Source organism: Lepidochelys kempii, chromosome 3 (genome assembly GCF_965140285.1).
Source record: "Lepidochelys kempii isolate rLepKem1 chromosome 3, rLepKem1.hap1, whole genome shotgun sequence".
Classification (NCBI taxonomy): Eukaryota; Metazoa; Chordata; order Testudines; family Cheloniidae; genus Lepidochelys; species Lepidochelys kempii.
In genome coordinates, this window is record NC_136382.1 from 135,382,016 (window position 1) to 135,399,319 (window position 17,304).

Sequence of the window (17,304 nt, forward strand, 5' to 3'; positions counted from 1 at the left end):
AGATACTATATTATGTTGCCAGATACAGTAGTTGAAAAATTTAAGAAACCAAACTCAACCAATTATTGTGATTAAATGATGTTACATGTGTAAAAGAAGTAGACTATAAGTGATACAGCTTTGGGGAAAATATCATAAACTTTAATGATAGGGTTTACCTCATGAGCAATCCTGTTAGAGAAAGATGAGAGTTGCATTCATAGTGATTTTAGTTTAGCAGTAAAGTGAAGAAATAAGGCTATTTGCAATCAAACATGCTTATGCTATCAAATTAGTGAAATACACCCATGCTGAAAAGGCAATAAATAAATTCATGTGTAACCAGACAGTGTGTTTATACAGACACCTGATCACAGAATAATAAGAATATGTAATTGTTTATTTGATCAATAAGACACAGCTCAAGCATACAAAGGTCCCATCATTGTTCTTAAAATAAGGAGAATAAAAATGGAGGATTTATATATCTGTTCCAGCCTGCTGGAAAACAATAGTTCCTGAAAAGACTTTACATATTTACTTTACATTGTAAAATAAGTCTAAAAAGCATCAAAGAATGTGGATGGACTTTGTATAAACTATGACCTTTAAACTGAACATTTCAGCAACTAGCAGAGTGATGATGGAGAAACTGCAACTTGAGCAAACATAGCCTGCAAAGTTGGCCAAGGGATGTATCACAGAAGGACCCATGAAAAGCGACTCACAGAGGTAAGTTGCTGACCGAATCAAACCAGCTGGTATTCGGTGTATGGCCCAAGATAGGCTGTAGCTGATAGTATAGCCTAATTTATCTTACGCAAGCTGGTATGACAAGATGTTTTGCACCAAGAGAGTGGAAAACTCCAGTCCCAGTTGCAAGAACTCAAAGGTGATGCCTTGTTCCCCAAATGAATGGCGAGAGGACAAATATCACTTTGAATCTTTGGCAGAAGTATGGGCACCTTCTGATTTGTCCACACCAGCATCTCTGAGAAGAACCAACAAAAGAAATGGAATAAAATGGCCTGCATCCTTCAGCACATTGCTTCAGTGAAAACTGAGGACACCGATAAAGCAGAAGACTGAGGTCCTGGGCCAGCCACCTGGGAGTCCTGGTGATATGGAGTATCTTCTCAGATAGGCACCTTTAACTATCTTTCTATTTTATAGGGGGAAAAAAAGGAGTACTTGTGGCACCTTAGAGACTAACAAATTTACAGGAGTTTATGTTGCCTGCTAGCACACTGGGAAAAGACTAATTATGTCCGTCCTTTGCTCCACCTGGATTTGTAGTCTCAATTCCTGATGTGAACAGGAACAGTTGAAAGCTGATGGCTGAGCAAAAAACTGGCAATAAGTAAACAGACTGACTTTCTCTTATGTGATGTCCCAAACCAGTCACTTGACTACTTCCTCAAACTGGGTACCTGATAAGTAAGGAAGCATACATGCTTCTGTATCTGCTTTAAAGATTGCCACAGAGTTAGCGTATTGTTCTTTTGTAACAGGTTAACTGAGACTATGAAACTCTGTGGTTTCATGCTGTCTTCAAGTTCTAGGTGTATACAGACATAAAATGAGACCATGTGTGCAAGTCTCTTGAACTGTACTCTGTCTATACAGTTTGTCTTAAATGTAGGACCATATGTTAGATAGGAGTGTTTAATCAGATCCTGGGGCTAATATAATTCATTGGGAAGTAAGTTAAAAGAGTTGACTACTGTAAATCCATTGGGAAGGAGACCTTGGTGAATTGGCATGTAAGTAATTGATCAAATTGTCTTATGGTTTAGCTATGGCTGGCTCTTCCTCCATTGTGTTCGCAACACCTGAGTTGATAACCAACTGGCACAAGTGAGGGACTCAGTCTAATATCTAAACAAAATCACCTTCCCAGGACAGCGGTTGATTCTATTGTGGTTGTGGTGTTTGATTCTGAAAACCTGGATGGTTATCGTATCAACCAATTTTCTAGTTTAGGCTAGCAAAATCCAAGCCCAATACTATTTTTGCTTTCTTATGCCTTATGTTAGTAGTTGATGTTAAGGGTAGTTAATAAAATTGTAATGTAATTTTATAGTCCTTTTGTTTAGTTAAGCATCAAAATTCAAAGAACCCTAAGAAAGATAGTACAAGTAATCAGTATGCTTAACTAAGGTTTGTTTTATACCCTATCTTTCTTACAGTACTACAGAAAAGTCATTATTAGTGTGCTGGGATTTTAGAGACTAAATTTTATGATCAATAGGCTTGCACAACTACAAGTTTTAAGAAGGTAATTAAATTTATACTTCAGGATGTAAGGTATGTTTTCAGGTGACTAACTTCTCACCCACCCTAGAGCACTGTATGACTGGTCAGTTAAGTAAATAAGGGTTTTTGCAGTCCTTGAAAGCATCACATATTAGTCACTACCAAGAAGCAGAATACCAGGCTAGATGGACCACTGACCTTACTGGCAATTCATATGTACCCACATACTTTATAATAAAGAGACACTAACAGATTGTAATTCCTTTGGTACTCAAACATTTCCTTGTAAAGTTTCCAGAGATCAATCCCACTTGCAGATGGGATTCAATATCCTTCTAATTAAAACTGCAAAGGAAAGAATGTGCTGAAGTCATAGTAAAAGTATCCAGCTACAGAGTAAGGCATGTGTAGAGCACAATTATAAAATAATTCTGTGCTATTTAGGGTTATATTCTTAAGCACCCCATATTTGCTTCACAAGCACCAACAACAATTTATATTGTGGCCAAAAGAGGATCTAACTCACTGTACTAAGTGCATTTGTAGTGTACTTGCCTGCTATAAATAACTGGCTTACTTGAAATCAGTAAATGTATACATAAATATCTATGCAATCAGTGTTTAACACTTGAGCTTGATAAAACAAGTTGATAAAACAAGTTGAGATTTGTGCACAGGCTAAAATATTTGAACCCATGAATGCACAATTCAGCTCCTGATTAAAAGGTCTAATAGGCAAAGTAAGCAGAAATTGATAAAAGGTGGTTAGAACTCAAAGATAGTACTCCATCTGCAAGTATAGTCCACGTGCATTCACTTGGGCAGAGGTTGGTGCCCAGCAGTTGCATTGTGAACTATGAATTGATCTGCCACTATCTCTAGCTTTCTGCAGAAACACTCCATTACACCTCACTGTGACTACCTCATAGCTGCTTTTCCAAAGCTCCAGCAAAACACTTCTTGCAGAGCAGGGAGTGACTGCTGAACATTTATTCAGAATGGAGGCTAGCGTGAAGAACAAGGGCACGTAGGAATTCAGTCTGGCGAGCAGAAAATCTCTTATCAAGAAATGTTACTCTCTTTGCAAGTTAGGGTAGTACAGTGGTTCTCAACCTTTTTTGTACTGGAAGCCCTGCGGTCATCATCATCCCATCTAGCTACCTATCCTCCACATTTAGCAATATGGGAAGGCCAGGTTAGGCATGTTTCTAAATACTTTATATCAGTTACAGTGCACTAAGTAAGATTTCTCATTAGGATGGTACTAAATAATTTCCCTGGGCTCCCCCAAGGCCTTTGGAAATTTCTCAGAAGCCACTGCTTCTGAGCTGTACTAGGCACTGAGAAAGAGGTACCCAGAGGACGGCACAACTGCAGTGGCTTAGTACAACTCAAGTGTACCCACAGAAATAGCTGCTCAGCATTCAAAGGGCTAAATGGAAAGGCACAAGCGAAGCATATTTTACTCAAATACACAGGCAACAAGAGCATCAGCAGTGTAAGCTCATGAACTGTGACTTTTCTATATTCTTCACCACTGTTCTGGAGATGAGTAGTTCAAAGTATATGCTTATTCTGATTTTTGCTTTCCTCTAAAAATTGCTAAATTGCCAATTATGATGGATGAAACTTGAGAGGAACCACCATCATATTTCCACAAAAGGTGAATAAGTTTTGGTCAATACAGAACTGGGGACCGTAGAGGCTGAAAGGCTCCACAGCTCTTTAAGTCCACACACAAGTTTAAATTCTAAATTTTCATTATTAAAATACTAGTCTCTCACATGCATAGCATTAAAATACTTGTTCAGTCAACTGTATAAGAAAAGTCTGAAATGCTGTGTACTTTCAAGCTGCAGCTGAATAAGAAAACTCATGTATCTGTGAAAAATGTGCATGATCATAAGGCCTTGTCTAAACTACAGAGTTTTGTCAACAAAAGTTATGCCGCTTTAATTAAACTGCTGTTGCATGTCCACACTACGCTCCTTGTGTTGGCAGAGCGCATCCACACTAGCAGCTCTTGGTTTGACACAGAGAGCAGTGCACTGTGGGTATTTATCCCACTGTGCAAGTGGCTGCTGGGTGCTTTGGGAGGGGTTTGCAATGCCTCATTGGGCAGGTACAGCATCACAATGATGCAGGTTTCTCAATCCCATCATTCCAGGGGCATACTACTAAATTGCCAATTGCTTTTCAACTAAAGTTTGGGGTGGGAAGGAGGGAGAGGAGAGTGGTGTGTCTGGGGTTGGGGAGACAGCAGGCTGACCGACCTATCCTGAGGTGGGGAGGGGGGAACAGTGTGTGACAGGGAACAGTGTGTGACCTATCCTGGGGAGGGGGGGAAACGTATGTGAGAGAGACTGTGTGAGTGTGTTGGGGGAGAGTGTGTTGGCAGGCTGTCTCTAAATTCAGACAGCAGCCTGAACAACCAATCCTGCAGGAGGGGGACACCACTCCACATCAGTCCCCAGCTCTGCACAACACAACGTCTCTCCCCACCCTGCAGCAGCCCGCTATGTCTGCCTGCCTATGGTTCTGTGATTTCCTCCCACCACCTCCTCAGCTGCCGGGAGCAGCTTCCTCAGCAGCTCTGTGAGCTCTCCAGGTTGAGGAATGTCAAAGCTTCCAGGAGTTTGAAAGGGGAGAGGTGCATGCCTGTTGGGCAGCAGAGTTCAAAACAGTGAGCAGAGTGGTGAACGGAGGCATTTTGGGATCCTGGGGGAGGCAGTTATGGCGACATAATGAACAGCAGCACCTACACCAGAGTGGGCAAACTTTTTGGCCCGAGGGCCATGTCGCAGTGTGAAACTGTACGGAGGGCCAGGTAGGGAAGGCTGTGCCACCCCAAACAGCCTGGCCACCGCCCCCTCCCACTTCCTGCCCCTCTCAGAACCACCCCCCCCAACTCCTTGTCCCCTGACCGCCCCCTCCCAGGATCCCAAGCCCTAACCACCCCCTGGCACCCCCCCCGTCCCCTTCCCCCCCCAAACCTCCACCCCATCCAACTGGCCCCTGGATCCCCTGCCCCATATCCAAACCCCGGCCCCGACCCCCTTACCATGTCACTCAGAGCAGCACGTCTGAAGCCACGCTGCCCTGCCAGAGCCAGATATGCTGCCACGCTGCCCTGCATGAGCGCAAAGCCCTGCCCCCCAGAGCGCTGTCTGTGAGGCGGTGTGGGAAGGGGAACAGCAGGGGAGGAGCCGGGGATTAGCCTCCCTGGTCAGGAGCTCTGGGGCCGTACAGGACGGTAACGCAGGCCAGATGTGGCCCATAGTTTGCCTACCTCTGATCTACACGACACTTTGTTGCTTCAACTTTGCCACAAAAAACTTTATGCCTCTCATTAAGGTGGTTTTGTTTTGCCATCAGAAGTAGCTTTGTAGTGTGTACACCTCCACTGTTCAGTCAGCAAAAGTTGCCTTTTGCTGACCAAAATGTGTACTGTAGAAAATGCCTAAGTTTTCAGTAAAGGCACTTAAGCAATTTGGGTGAAGACCAATAGACTTGCCCCTCCATCTTCCCACAAAAAGGCCACACAGCTTTTTGAAGTCTGAACCTTTGAAAGGTTGTCTCATTCAACTGTAAAACATTAGCTATACGTATTCTGTGGTGATATTCATATTTTCTTCTCTATGACTTTAAAATATAGTGCAAAAAACTTCATATCTTTTTAAAATGTACAAATGTAACACACAACATTTTGCAGTCCTACACCACATACAAATTCAACAATATATATAGCAATCATATTCTCAGATTATAAAAGCTACTGATTGTCCAGTTAAAAATGTTTTACTGAGGATTAGCATCATATATTCAGTGTTGCAGCTTCTATTATTACATTAGGTAGTATCTTCTGTACATTAGTTACCCTACTTGTAAAAATACTGATCCAAATATATCTGATTCCAAGATTGAGAACAAACGAAAAATAATCTACTTTCCTCCTAGGCTCATTTACTGGTAATTGCGACAGACTGACAATAGCCTATAATATCCAGAACAAACCTTGAGGAATTAAGATGTCTACTGAATTAAACTGAACCTTACTGAATGAGGGTTAATAAATTTGGGGTATTAAAAATGCAACTGTGTACATGTTATTATAGTATTGTATGTACATTCTCTAGTAGGGAGAGGATGCTAATGTACTTCCTCCCTTATCAGCCCTTTGAAGCCACCCCCTGGAAAAGCTACATAAATACTAATATAAACTAGATTCTTCAGGGACCAACAAACAAAGATAGGGTTTGGGGGGTAAATATCCTAGTTTTAAATGGACTCAGGGCCTTCTTCCTGATCCAGCAAATGGACAGAACCCTGGTCCACGGAGGGCCCCAATCCTTACAGTAGGGTTGGAAGGACTGGGACTACTGAGATTTTGTAAGACTGGGAGCTTACTCTCAGCTGAAGCTGTCACAAACTGGTAACCACAAGGGATCTCCTTGGGTGGAGGGTTGAAGGACTGCTCCTGACAGAATCCATGTTAGGATGAAAGTAAGCTTATTAGCACATGTGTAGGTTCCTTTATTGGCTGTAATATGTTTTCTTTGTAGTGCTTTTTAACCTTCAGAATAAAATAGGTTTGCATAAGGAGAAGTGTGTTTACACCTGTAAACAGTTTCTAAAGACAAAGCAAGCAGTTGTACGTGTACAGCCTGTCTTGGCTGGGAATAACACAGTGAAGACAGGGATTTGTGCAGCCTGGATGCCGGTCTCTGTCCAAGGAAGGCAACTGCTGAGGAGCTGAAGTCTGAGAGTAGGTGCTCTTGCTGGACCACTGAGGGGAAATACAGAAGCATTTACCCTGAACTGTGATAGTAACAAACTTTCCTCAGTTAAAGCAGACCTCTCCCCCCAACAAGCTAGCCTAGGTTACCTCACAGCTCCTGTATCACAGTTTCTACTAAATGATTCAATATTGAAGTAATGGATTTTCAAATTATACACTTTTATATGATATAAGGCAGCTGACATTTCAGCTATGAAAGAAGTCAAATTCTATCCAGCCTAAGTTATTCAGACATGTTCTATAAAGCAGTGTTTTCTTTTCTTTCTGCGTAACTATGTAAGCATGAGGAAATTGAAAAGTGACCAGAGGTTGGTTAGTAAGGGGTATATAGGGAGCACTACTTTTAAATGGAGTGGTTTCTTGCAAACCAAAAACCAATTCTGGAGAAAAATACACCACAAGTCTTACCTGTTCTCCTAATTCCTTCACGTGAGCAGACCCCAACTAGTAGTGTTCCTGTGCCACCCCAGCACTTCTGCTGCCACCCACACAGCTGATTAGAAAATGAAGGTCACTAAATTCCTAAACTAGTTTCCAGACTGTAGCATGAGCATGAGAGCCGTTGGCTTTCAGCTAACTTGTGCTGCAGGATGGAAATTAGTTACTAAAAGTTTAGAAGACATATTTCACTTTAGTCTATCATGTGTATACAACACAATGAACTGGAGTAGCAGACTGGCTTTTAGACAGTATAGTTGTAGCATAAGCATGCACCAGTGACCTCTGTAGGAGAACTAGATAGGTCACTGTGAAATAACTATTGTTGAAACCAATATGTAAATTCAGAATGAAGACGTTTAAAAAACACATTCTTCCCGTTGCATAGTTTTGTAGGTTTTGAATGAGCACCCCACAACACCTGAGTCTATGGAATACAAATATATCCACAACTATGTAAAACTGTAATTTAGGCTTGGCATATCAAAGCTCCAATTTTAAAGGTCAAGGTTACAACCACATTAGATCTAACCAGACACACAGCAAAACCCCATTTATCCAATCTAACTGGCACCAGGGCCAGATCGGATAATCAAAAATTCAGATAATCCGGAGAATGGGACAGTGCAAGGCTGCAGCACAGTCTAGCGGCCATAGGAGAGATCGTCCACTTCTGGACCTGTGTGGCTGGTTGTTTGGTGAATACGGAGAGTTGGATAAAGGAGTGTCAGATAAATGGGGTTCTACTGTACTTGGTTCACAGTGCATCTCTATAGTTTCTACAATATTCACTACTTCTGTTATCATACAGCTAGTCAGCATCAAGTAAATTTCCAAGCCACAGCGAGAAATTTTATGCTAAGTGATCTCACTAATAAAAGGTAAAGGAAAATACCTTCATAAACACTTCTAATTTTTAAATACCTAACTATAGAGTTTCAGTTCCAATTAAATATCTGCAGCCCTAACCTTTAGATTAAAAAAACAAAAAAATGTACACCTCATGTTGTAGGTCTTTTTTGTAGAGTTAATCCCCTGACTTTAAAAAAAATTTAAAATAGAAAGCTTACAGACTGCTTTTCAACAACTGTGTTACATAAAACTAGTTGTTGGAACATAATTATTTCATAAATAGGTACCTGCTAGCAATCCAAGATTCTTTAACCATCTGAAACACTCTTATTTTGCTAAGAGTCATGTGCAAGGCATGCAGTGTGATTAAGAAAATCCCAGCCAGAACTCAGAAATAGCTAAGCAATTCACACATCACTCTAGCTTTTCTCTAGTATAGGCCAATATGTGATTATAAGAAGGAAAAAGCTTTGTTTACCTCTAGTGGAACATCCAGTTTGGTTTTATTCCAACATTTATATAAACAAAACTGTAGGGTTTTTTCATCTTTGCAGCTTATGCACATAGCACTCTTGGTAGGTTGAGGTGGTATGTATTAGTATACAAGGGGATTAATTTCCTTGGATCTGGATATGCTGTTGTGGGGAATACACTGCTATCACTGGCTATAGGGTGTGGTACACATGTTAGGACATAATTTCTCAAGACTGAGGGCAAGGAGGCATATCAAACTTTCGCTGGGGGCAGGGAAATGGCAAGACAGGCCAAATGGTCCGCTGATTTGAGCATGGGCTGCAGCTGGTGCTCTGAGTGGACCCTAGGATTGCTTCAGAGAACACAACTCTCACAGGAGAGCCATGACTGGTCTGTGGTGCTGTCAGTCACAGCAGCTCTAGATGGGAGGGGACTCCACCAGCTGAACTCCAACCTGTGGTAGAGAGTACTGACCCTGGTGAGCAGGAATACCTAGAGGAGTAGTATGTGGAGTGGCAACCCCTCCCTCCCGGCAGAAACCCCTCCACGTGCCCCCCCCCCCGCAACTCCTCTACTCTCTCTGTAGGAAGAAGCCAGGGATTTGTGATTGAGGGGAGGGGAAGTTACCAAGTGAGGGTGCTGTCTAGTCATTTAAAGCTGGGGCAGTAAAGCGTGTGGGGGCACTGCCAGGTGGGGTTACAAGGAGTAGGGGGGTAAGCGCTGCCAGGTGATCTGGGAGAAGCATGGGATAGAAGGCCCCTGCTGGGGGGGCCTGTCAGGTGATTTGGGGGGATGAGTTTGTGGGAGCACTGCTGGGCAGTATAGGAAATAATCACAACAATGCTTCTGAAATAGACTGATCTTTACATATTTATCTTAAAAAAAATATCCAAGAGCTTCCAGTGGCTTAAGTGGCCTGTGGACCCCAGCTGAAAGTTGTCCCTCCTATTGAAATCTGAAATGGTGCCTGTGCCCTCCTGGATGTGGGGACAGGTCCATGTTAAAAAAATGCTAAGGTGGGAAGTGATTCAAAAAAGGATGAGAAACCCTGTGTTGGGAGACAGTATCACCGTTGTTCCCCACACAGTTCCAAGCCATAACTAAGCATGTTAAGTGAACTTCCATTTGTATCACTTTACTACTACTACTTAGTTCTTATATAGCATTCTTCCTCCATGGAGCTTTACAAAGAAGAGTAAATATCCTATTCTCTTTACACATATGGGAAGAATATGGCATAGTAAAGATGAACTGTTCACACAAAACGAGCCAGTGGCAGAAATGGGAATAGAACACAGATCGCCAGACTCCCAATTAATGCCCTACCACAGAATACACTGCCTCCCTCATCTGAAGGAAGGATCACTAAAACAATAATCAAGGCTTAGGCCCCAATCCTGCAATGAGCACAATACAGGCAGGCTCACAGTAAAACTGGGTCTTTAGAGTTCCATCCTCTAAATGCAAAAATGTCCATCATTACACTCTTTCAGTAGTTTATAAACAAAATCAGTCACATTTTTTAAGATGCATCCTGCTCTGTTTAATCAGTCATCTAGTTACTCTGTGATGCCGGTGAATAGAAAAAAAGAATTCCCTGTTCACTCTCTTCTATTACTTCTGATTAGACAAACTTGTATCCTTGCAATATTCTTAGGGATATGCAAATTAATTTACAAGATTGTAAACTGATATACATTTAGTTAGCATGAGACATGCTGTATTACTCTTTGGAAGCTTAAAACCAGCTAAAATTTTATTTTATTTTTGTGCTGTATCTCTAAAAAGGAGCTTCACTGTAACTAACATCTTCCAATTTAAATCCCAAATAAATTTATAGGGAAACTCCAGACAGTTGGTTTGCTCATCTTGACCACACAGAAGTTCAGATCTCATCATGAACAGATCATAAAACGTGTTAAAATCCTGCTAAAAAATTAAAATTCTTGTGGCTATGGCAGTCTGAATCTTACGTATAACTAAAGAAACTTTTAGCTTTTGTTAAAATACTGTCTAAAATATGGATCTATAAACAGGATTTCATGTTTGATATTTAAGCTTTAAGCCTTTTGCTACTTATTCAAAGGAGCTAAAAGAGGGGTTTTCACACTGTGCTATAGCACACTTTCCCCTCACATTTGTGATTGCAGACTTCCTCATCTCCACAATTGTATATGTAGTAGGCACTTCGATGGATCCTTTAACCACAGTATCTGAACAACAGTATCTCCATGGTAATTACACATTTGTTTACATAGAAAAGTACTATTAGAAAAGTATTTCTATATATTTAGCTGCCTTTAGATCCTTTTGGAAAAAAAAAAAGTTCACCACTCTGTCTCCTTTTACTCTAAATCAGTGGTTCTCAACCACGGGTCCGGGGTCCACACACAGGTTTCAGAGAGTCTGACGGGCAGGACCAGTGTTAGACTTGGTGGAGCCCAGGGCAGAAAGACGTAGCCCCGTCATTCAGCGCTGAAGCTTGAGGCCCAAGACCTGCCAGCTGGGGTGAAACCGAAGCCTGAGCAACTTCACTTTGCAGGCCTACCGGCGGTGTGGGGCCCCGGGCAGTGGCCCTACTTGCTACTCCCCAATGCCGGCCTTGGCTTTATATGCAGAAAAACAGTTGTTATGGCATAGGTGGGCCATGGGCTTTTTATAACATGTTGTGGGGGCCTCAGAAAGAAAAAGGTTGAGAACCCCTGCTCTAGATTTCGTCTCCTGCCCCTATCTGTTCCATCTCCCCACATGGACACAAGTAGAAAGAGCACCATGTATTTAGCCAACACTCCACAGACCAGCAAGTCATGAACACAATTTGGGAACTTCCATATAACACTGCCGTAAAAGTTTAACTATAGTTTTTATTACTTACTAGATGCAACCTATTAATGAAATACCAATATTGGCGCACTACTTTAGGTCTCATTAGTTATCCCCCCCATTAAAGAAAAGATATTGGGAATAATAGTTAAAACTGTACATTTTATGGCTCTTTCATTAGTAACCAAAAGGAACGTACTGAACGTTAAGTACTTTACTGTGCTTAGTATTGCCTACTGAATCCAGTTAAATAGAACTATTTGTATCCTCTGCTATTTCTAGTGTTTCCTGAATACAATGGTGTATATACATTTGATATAATATATATATGGGCACACATATACAGAACCCCAAAGAGGTATGACTCTAGCTGGAGATTATTGTATTTCCCGATGAATACTAAAGCTGACAGGCTGTACATATATTCCAGTATTTTTTTCCTGCAGTTATACGACAAATGTAGTTAATAAGTTTTCTAAAACTTAGAAGCCAGATTTAATGCAGCATGATGAGGGCATGATCCTGATTAAGAACTCTGCGTGCTGCTGTAATACAAATAACAGCATTTAAAACAAGACACTGTATTCACCAAGAGTAAATCAGGGAAAAGACTAATAATCACACTTGTTAAATCTACTAATGAAAAGCAAGATTCTTCACAAAAACATCTAAATTGAGTGGAACAATCACTTCAATAGGGCTTGCCTACTATACCAAGTATCAATGGTCTACAAATGCCTCTGACTGACAATGGTGTATGTGGATACTGCACACAACACTAAAAAGGAAACTAAAAAGCTGTTTGAAAATCATTCTGCATCCTACAGCACTACCTTCACTGCAGAGCAACCCTTGTACAGACACCACCTCACGATTATTAATTCTACAGAACTCCCGTTAAGGCACAGAAAGTAAATCCATCATTTAACCTCAATTAATGCAAACATGACTGGCTGACATTTCCTCTGCAAGGTTACTTTCCGAAGCGGAGTGATTGTCCCCTATCCCTTCGTCAAGCTTGGCCCGGCAGCCATGTCCTTATTCCCCTACAAACGGTTGTTTCGGAAAGGGAACGACCTGCTCGCAGTGAACTTACACAGTCCCTCAGCAAAACCCGGCAGAGCCAAACCTGCACAGCAAACACCAAAGGCATCTAAGGCACCCCACGGTAGTGGGGCGAAGCAGCCTGCAGCCTAGATCCCAACCAGCGCCGAGCCTCGCACCGGGGAGTGGGGCCGGGACAAATCGTGCACCATTCCCTCATGCAACCCTCTCCCCATCCCTTCCCAGACAGAGAGACGATGGTTTTACCTTCATGATGAGCTCAGGCTGCGGAAAAAAGCCCCCGATCGGGGCTGAGCGGCCGAGGCTGGACCTGGAATTAAAACAAAGCACTGAGCCAGCGCACCAGCCGTTTGCACCGGAGCCTGGGGGGGGGGGGGGGGGAATCGGGCAGGGGAGCCGCCGGGATCCTGATCAAACCCCCTTCCCCCAGATCCCTCCACCCCCCATTTGCGATACCTCCCCATTCAGTCCCCCCACCCCCACCCCGCTCGGCCACTGCTTTCCCTCCAGCCCACACACACCGCGGCTCGGCTTCCCCTTCACTCGCTGCCATTGACGCCATTTCTGTCAGAGGAGGAGAAACTTGCCACAACAACAACCCACCCCCAGCCTCTCCAGCTGCTCCAGGATAGTCCCAGCTCCGCGCCCAGCTCACGGGGGTCGGGGCTCTCAATCCTCTCCCCAGAGGCCTGCGGGCTGGAGGGGGGCGGCGATGTCTGAGCCCTGGAACCCCCTCCCCACTTTGCTGCTGCGGCGGCGGCGGCGGGGGGGGGGGGAAGGCCGCTGCTCCTCCATTGTATGAGGAGGAGACTGGGGGGGGGAGTGGCGGCAGCTCTCCCCGTTGGAGGGGCTGCGGCTCTGTGGATCCCGACAGAGGCGGCAGCTTCTCCCACCCCCATAAAAGAAAGCGCTGACTCCGCGACAGGAGTTGCAACAGCAACACCCGCAACTGCCCAGCGCAGCGGGCCGGACCCGATCAGCATCGAGGCAGCCCCCCTCGGGCTCCTCGCCGCCCCGCAGCGACTCCAGCCCTTCGCCCACCCCCCACCTCACGCGGGGGGGAATCAGCGAGTGCCGCCGCAGTCTCGCCAGGACAAAAACAACCCCGCTCCCGCCTCGGAGCGGCCTCAAGCAACGAGCCCCGAGCCCGAGCGGAGCCGCCCCGCTCCCTCAGCCGCTGGCGGCGGGGCCGGGGCGGCTCTTTCTCCCGCTGTCGCTGTTACCTTTGTTCCGCGGCGCCCGCCCGCGGCTCCCCTTGACCCGGGAGGAGATGGGGGACGAAGCCTCCTCCCGGCTCCGGACCCGTTGGCTTGGTGCTGGCCCCGGATCAATCCCCTAGCAAGGGCTCCGGCTACGGCTGCAGCTCCGCGCTGCGTATGATGGGGCCGATCCCCCCCCCGTGCCCGGACCCGGCGCTGGCGGTGGCTGCTCCGCTCCGAGCCTCTCGCTCCCCTCCCCCCACCTCACAAAGTGACTGACGGATAGAGAGCCGCCCCCTTCCCGCCCTGCTCTTTCTCTATTGGCCCGGAACCGGTAAGGCCCACCCATCTCCCTGCACCATTGGCCCCCATATCGGAAACGCTAATGTCATTTTTCCACCAATTCTATGGAAACAGAGACATGACGCCGCAAAGGCTCATGGGTAACGCGGTTCTTTCCGTTGCCGCTCTTCGGCGCCCGTGAAGCAGCTGAGCTTCACACTCGAACCACAAATCCCATGATGCATCGCGCGTGAGGGGCCTCCAGGGGGTGGGGCGAAGAGAGGGCTAATTAAAACAAGTGGGAGGACCTAGCGCCTGCGCAGTGAAGCCCTGGTGGCGCATTTTCCCCCCAACAGTGGAGGGTGGTGGTGGTGGCGGCGGCAGCAGTTGAGGTGGAAGTGGGTGGAGCTTTTAACACCCTGCTGCCGGTGTCGGAGTTGGGGAGCCCGCCCGGGCCGAAACGGGGTGCGTCTTGGCCCAGCCCGGGAACGTGGAGGCGGCGGATGGTGCCCCCGGCCGGCGGTAGGTTCGGGCGTCGCCGGTCCCCTCCGCCAGCCCCCGTGCCCTGGGGGCGCGGTCTCCCCGCTGGTCGGTCCGTGTCGCCAGACCGGCTTCTCTGTGCTGCGGGGGGAGGCTCCCTGCGGGGAGCGACACCTGCCCAGCCCCCTGGCGCCTACCCGGCCCGCTGGGCTCGGCTCGGCGCCGCGCCGCGCCCCCCGGGGCAACGTTGCGCTATGACACGAGCGCCCCGCTGCGCGCCGACTTCCCCGGGTCCTGGCCGGCGGGCTGCGGGAAGCGGAAGCGGGTCTCGCCGCAGCCCCCGGGGACAGCGCAGCCCGGTGCCTGCAGCGGGTCGTGCCCTGCCTGACCGCTCGGCCGGCAGGGAGACCTGAGGGGAAGCAAAGGGCCGGCAGCATCCAGACTCCGCATTCGCTTCGTTCCGGGGGGGTCGTGCTGAAAGCGGACTCAGCCTCTGAGGCTGGCGCCTCCGCGGGAGGCAGTGCTGAGCTGGCTCCAGATTTCTCGGGGGCTGCAGGGGCCGCTGCTTGGTTTCTCTCGGGTTTTTGCTGAAATGGCGCTGTAATTTAAGCAACAACAGCGTTTATATGTAATCAAAGCCACTGCTGGAGTTGATGTACCCAGCTTTTGGCAGAGGTTAGCAATAGATGGTCCTCGGGATATGCAAGATGGACTGTGTGTAGTTGAGTTTTGCTACTAAGTCAGTGCAGGTTCAGCCATTTGGTGTTCCATGGGAGTATTTATCTTCCTTTGTGATGATATTTAAAATGCAGTTCAGCTCTGAAAATAATGTGGTTGTGGCATAGTTGGGTTCCATGGTGATATTTCTCTAACGTCAGTTTCATTCAGTTCACAAGTTAAAAGATTGTATGTCTGAATTTCCAGTCCTGCAAATTTAATGTAGGTTTTTAAAAGCAGAACTGTCTTTCTCTGCTTTCTTTGTTACCACTGAAAATAGACTTTAGTAGACCAAATTCTGCCCTTAGTTACACCTGACAACCCTATGAATGATGGCTTGGATCAAAGATAGTGTTTGCCAAGACATCACCGCTTATTGCTGTGTAGGTGCTGCTGGGCTAAAAGTGACTTTAAAGTAGTAAAAATCTGCACTTATGTATTCAGTCATTACTAATAGATACTAAATCTGCAATAAGATGGTATTTTTATGTAACCTCTGACCATGACTAATCTTAAATTCTTGGGGGAATTCTGCACCACTGCAGATTTGTTTCCTTGCAGAAAAAATTCCTTTGACAGGGAGGCGAAAGGAAGCTGCAAGAGCAGTCACGCACCACTCCCTAGCAGTGCAGGCACATTGTTTCAGGCACCCAGAGCAGCCAGTGGAGAGGTAAATCACCGCGGGGCTGGGGACACCCCAGCCAGTGGCTTTTACCCTGAGCCAGCCTCAGCTGCTAGTCCTGGCTGGGCTGGAGGCAGGAGAGGATGGGACTACTTCTTCCCCTGTGAGGAGTTGCTGGGGCTGTGTCAGACCCATCCCCAGAAACCTTCCCCAGCTGCAAAAAGCTCAGCATCCTCAGCTGTGGGAGGAGGGGTCTCTGTACAGGGAGCTGCTCCCCCATGCATCTGGACCTCCCATACCCAGATATCCCTGCCAAACCTCACCTGGTACATCCAGAACCCCCCTTAGCACTCCATACCAGAACCCCACCCTTGCACCCAGGCCACTCGCACTGAACTTCCTGCACTCAAACACCCACCCTGATGCCCCGTGCCACCCTGAGTCCCCACATCCAGATCCTCATGCCAGTGACCCCCAACTAGCTGCACCCAGAACCCCACCCCTGCTGATACCCCCCCCACTCTCAGACCCCTCCACTGAGGCCCAACCACCATCACATGGAAGTCCCTGCAGAGTCCGATTGCACCTGCAAACCCCACCACCACCAATGAGCCTCTATGCAGCCAGATCTCCCCCCACACCTACACCCCCGCCCCCACTGAGCTGTCTGCACCCAGATTGTCCCACACAGAATCCTCTCGCTCTACACCTGGATCCCCCACATTGAGACCCTCCACACTTGGATCCTGCCTGGTTGAGCCTGCCTGCCCCACACGTGGTGCAGAGGGGCAGGGCCTCAGGGTGTTTCTGGGGCAAGCCCAAGTCTTCTGCTGCATCGGGGTCAGGTGCAGCCTTACCGCAGAGTCCGTGTCTGGGGGTGACTGTAGGGTGATCTCCCGCCTTTGTGCAGCCAGTGGCCTGTACTCCCCACTTGCCATGCTGGAGCCTGTCATTTATTTATTGACAAATTAAACTTGCAGAATTTTGCATATTTTAAAAATATTGTGTGCAGAATTTTTAATTTTTTTGTGCAGAATGCCATTGAGTAAAACTTTTAAGATAAACCTGTAAATTGGCTCAATAGGAGCCATTTCAAGGTCCTGCTGAAACAGTAATAGTAAAAACTGCTTGGCATTCTTGAACTGCTTAGATTGCTAAAACTGGAAATTAACTTGTAATGCACGTGTTTTGGACAATGAGACTAGTCCGGTTTTAATTTCTAGTTTTCTTAGATGCTGCTGCTCTACAAATTGCAGACAGCATTCAGAGACAAGGTCGGTGAGGTAATATTATTTATTGGACCAACTTCTGTTGGTCAG

The 17,304-nt window shown here is 46.2% G+C and overlaps 2 protein-coding genes across 8 annotated transcripts in view; one reads left to right on the forward strand and one right to left on the reverse strand.

Moving 5' to 3' along the window:
• Positions 1 to 13,991, reverse strand: part of ARID4B (AT-rich interaction domain 4B) — a 139,914-nt gene extending 125,923 nt beyond the window's left edge. For all 4 annotated transcript variants that reach the window (XM_073338149.2, XM_073338148.2, XM_073338147.2 and 1 more), the window contains exons 1-2: positions 13,909 to 13,991; positions 12,932 to 12,995 (exon numbers count right to left, since the gene is read on the reverse strand). In XM_073338149.2, the coding sequence (XP_073194250.1) occupies positions 12,932 to 12,937 (6 nt within the window). In that variant the 5' untranslated portion in view covers positions 12,938 to 12,995; positions 13,909 to 13,991. The remainder of the gene's footprint in view (positions 1 to 12,931; positions 12,996 to 13,908) is intronic.
• Positions 13,992 to 14,494: 503 nt separating this feature from the next.
• The window catches only part of GGPS1 (geranylgeranyl diphosphate synthase 1), a 63,077-nt gene continuing 60,267 nt past the window's right edge, over positions 14,495 to 17,304 (forward strand). For 3 of the 4 annotated variants that reach the window (XM_073338139.2, XM_073338137.2, XM_073338140.2), the window contains exon 1: positions 14,495 to 14,688. Coding sequence is in view for 2 of the 4 variants with exons in the window: in XM_073338140.2 (XP_073194241.1) it covers positions 14,670 to 14,688 (19 nt within the window). In the remaining 2 variants the exon portion in view is untranslated. Of the gene's footprint in view, positions 14,689 to 15,719; positions 16,034 to 17,304 lie in introns of those variants that run through there. The other variant, XM_073338134.2, reaches the window with a different exon arrangement.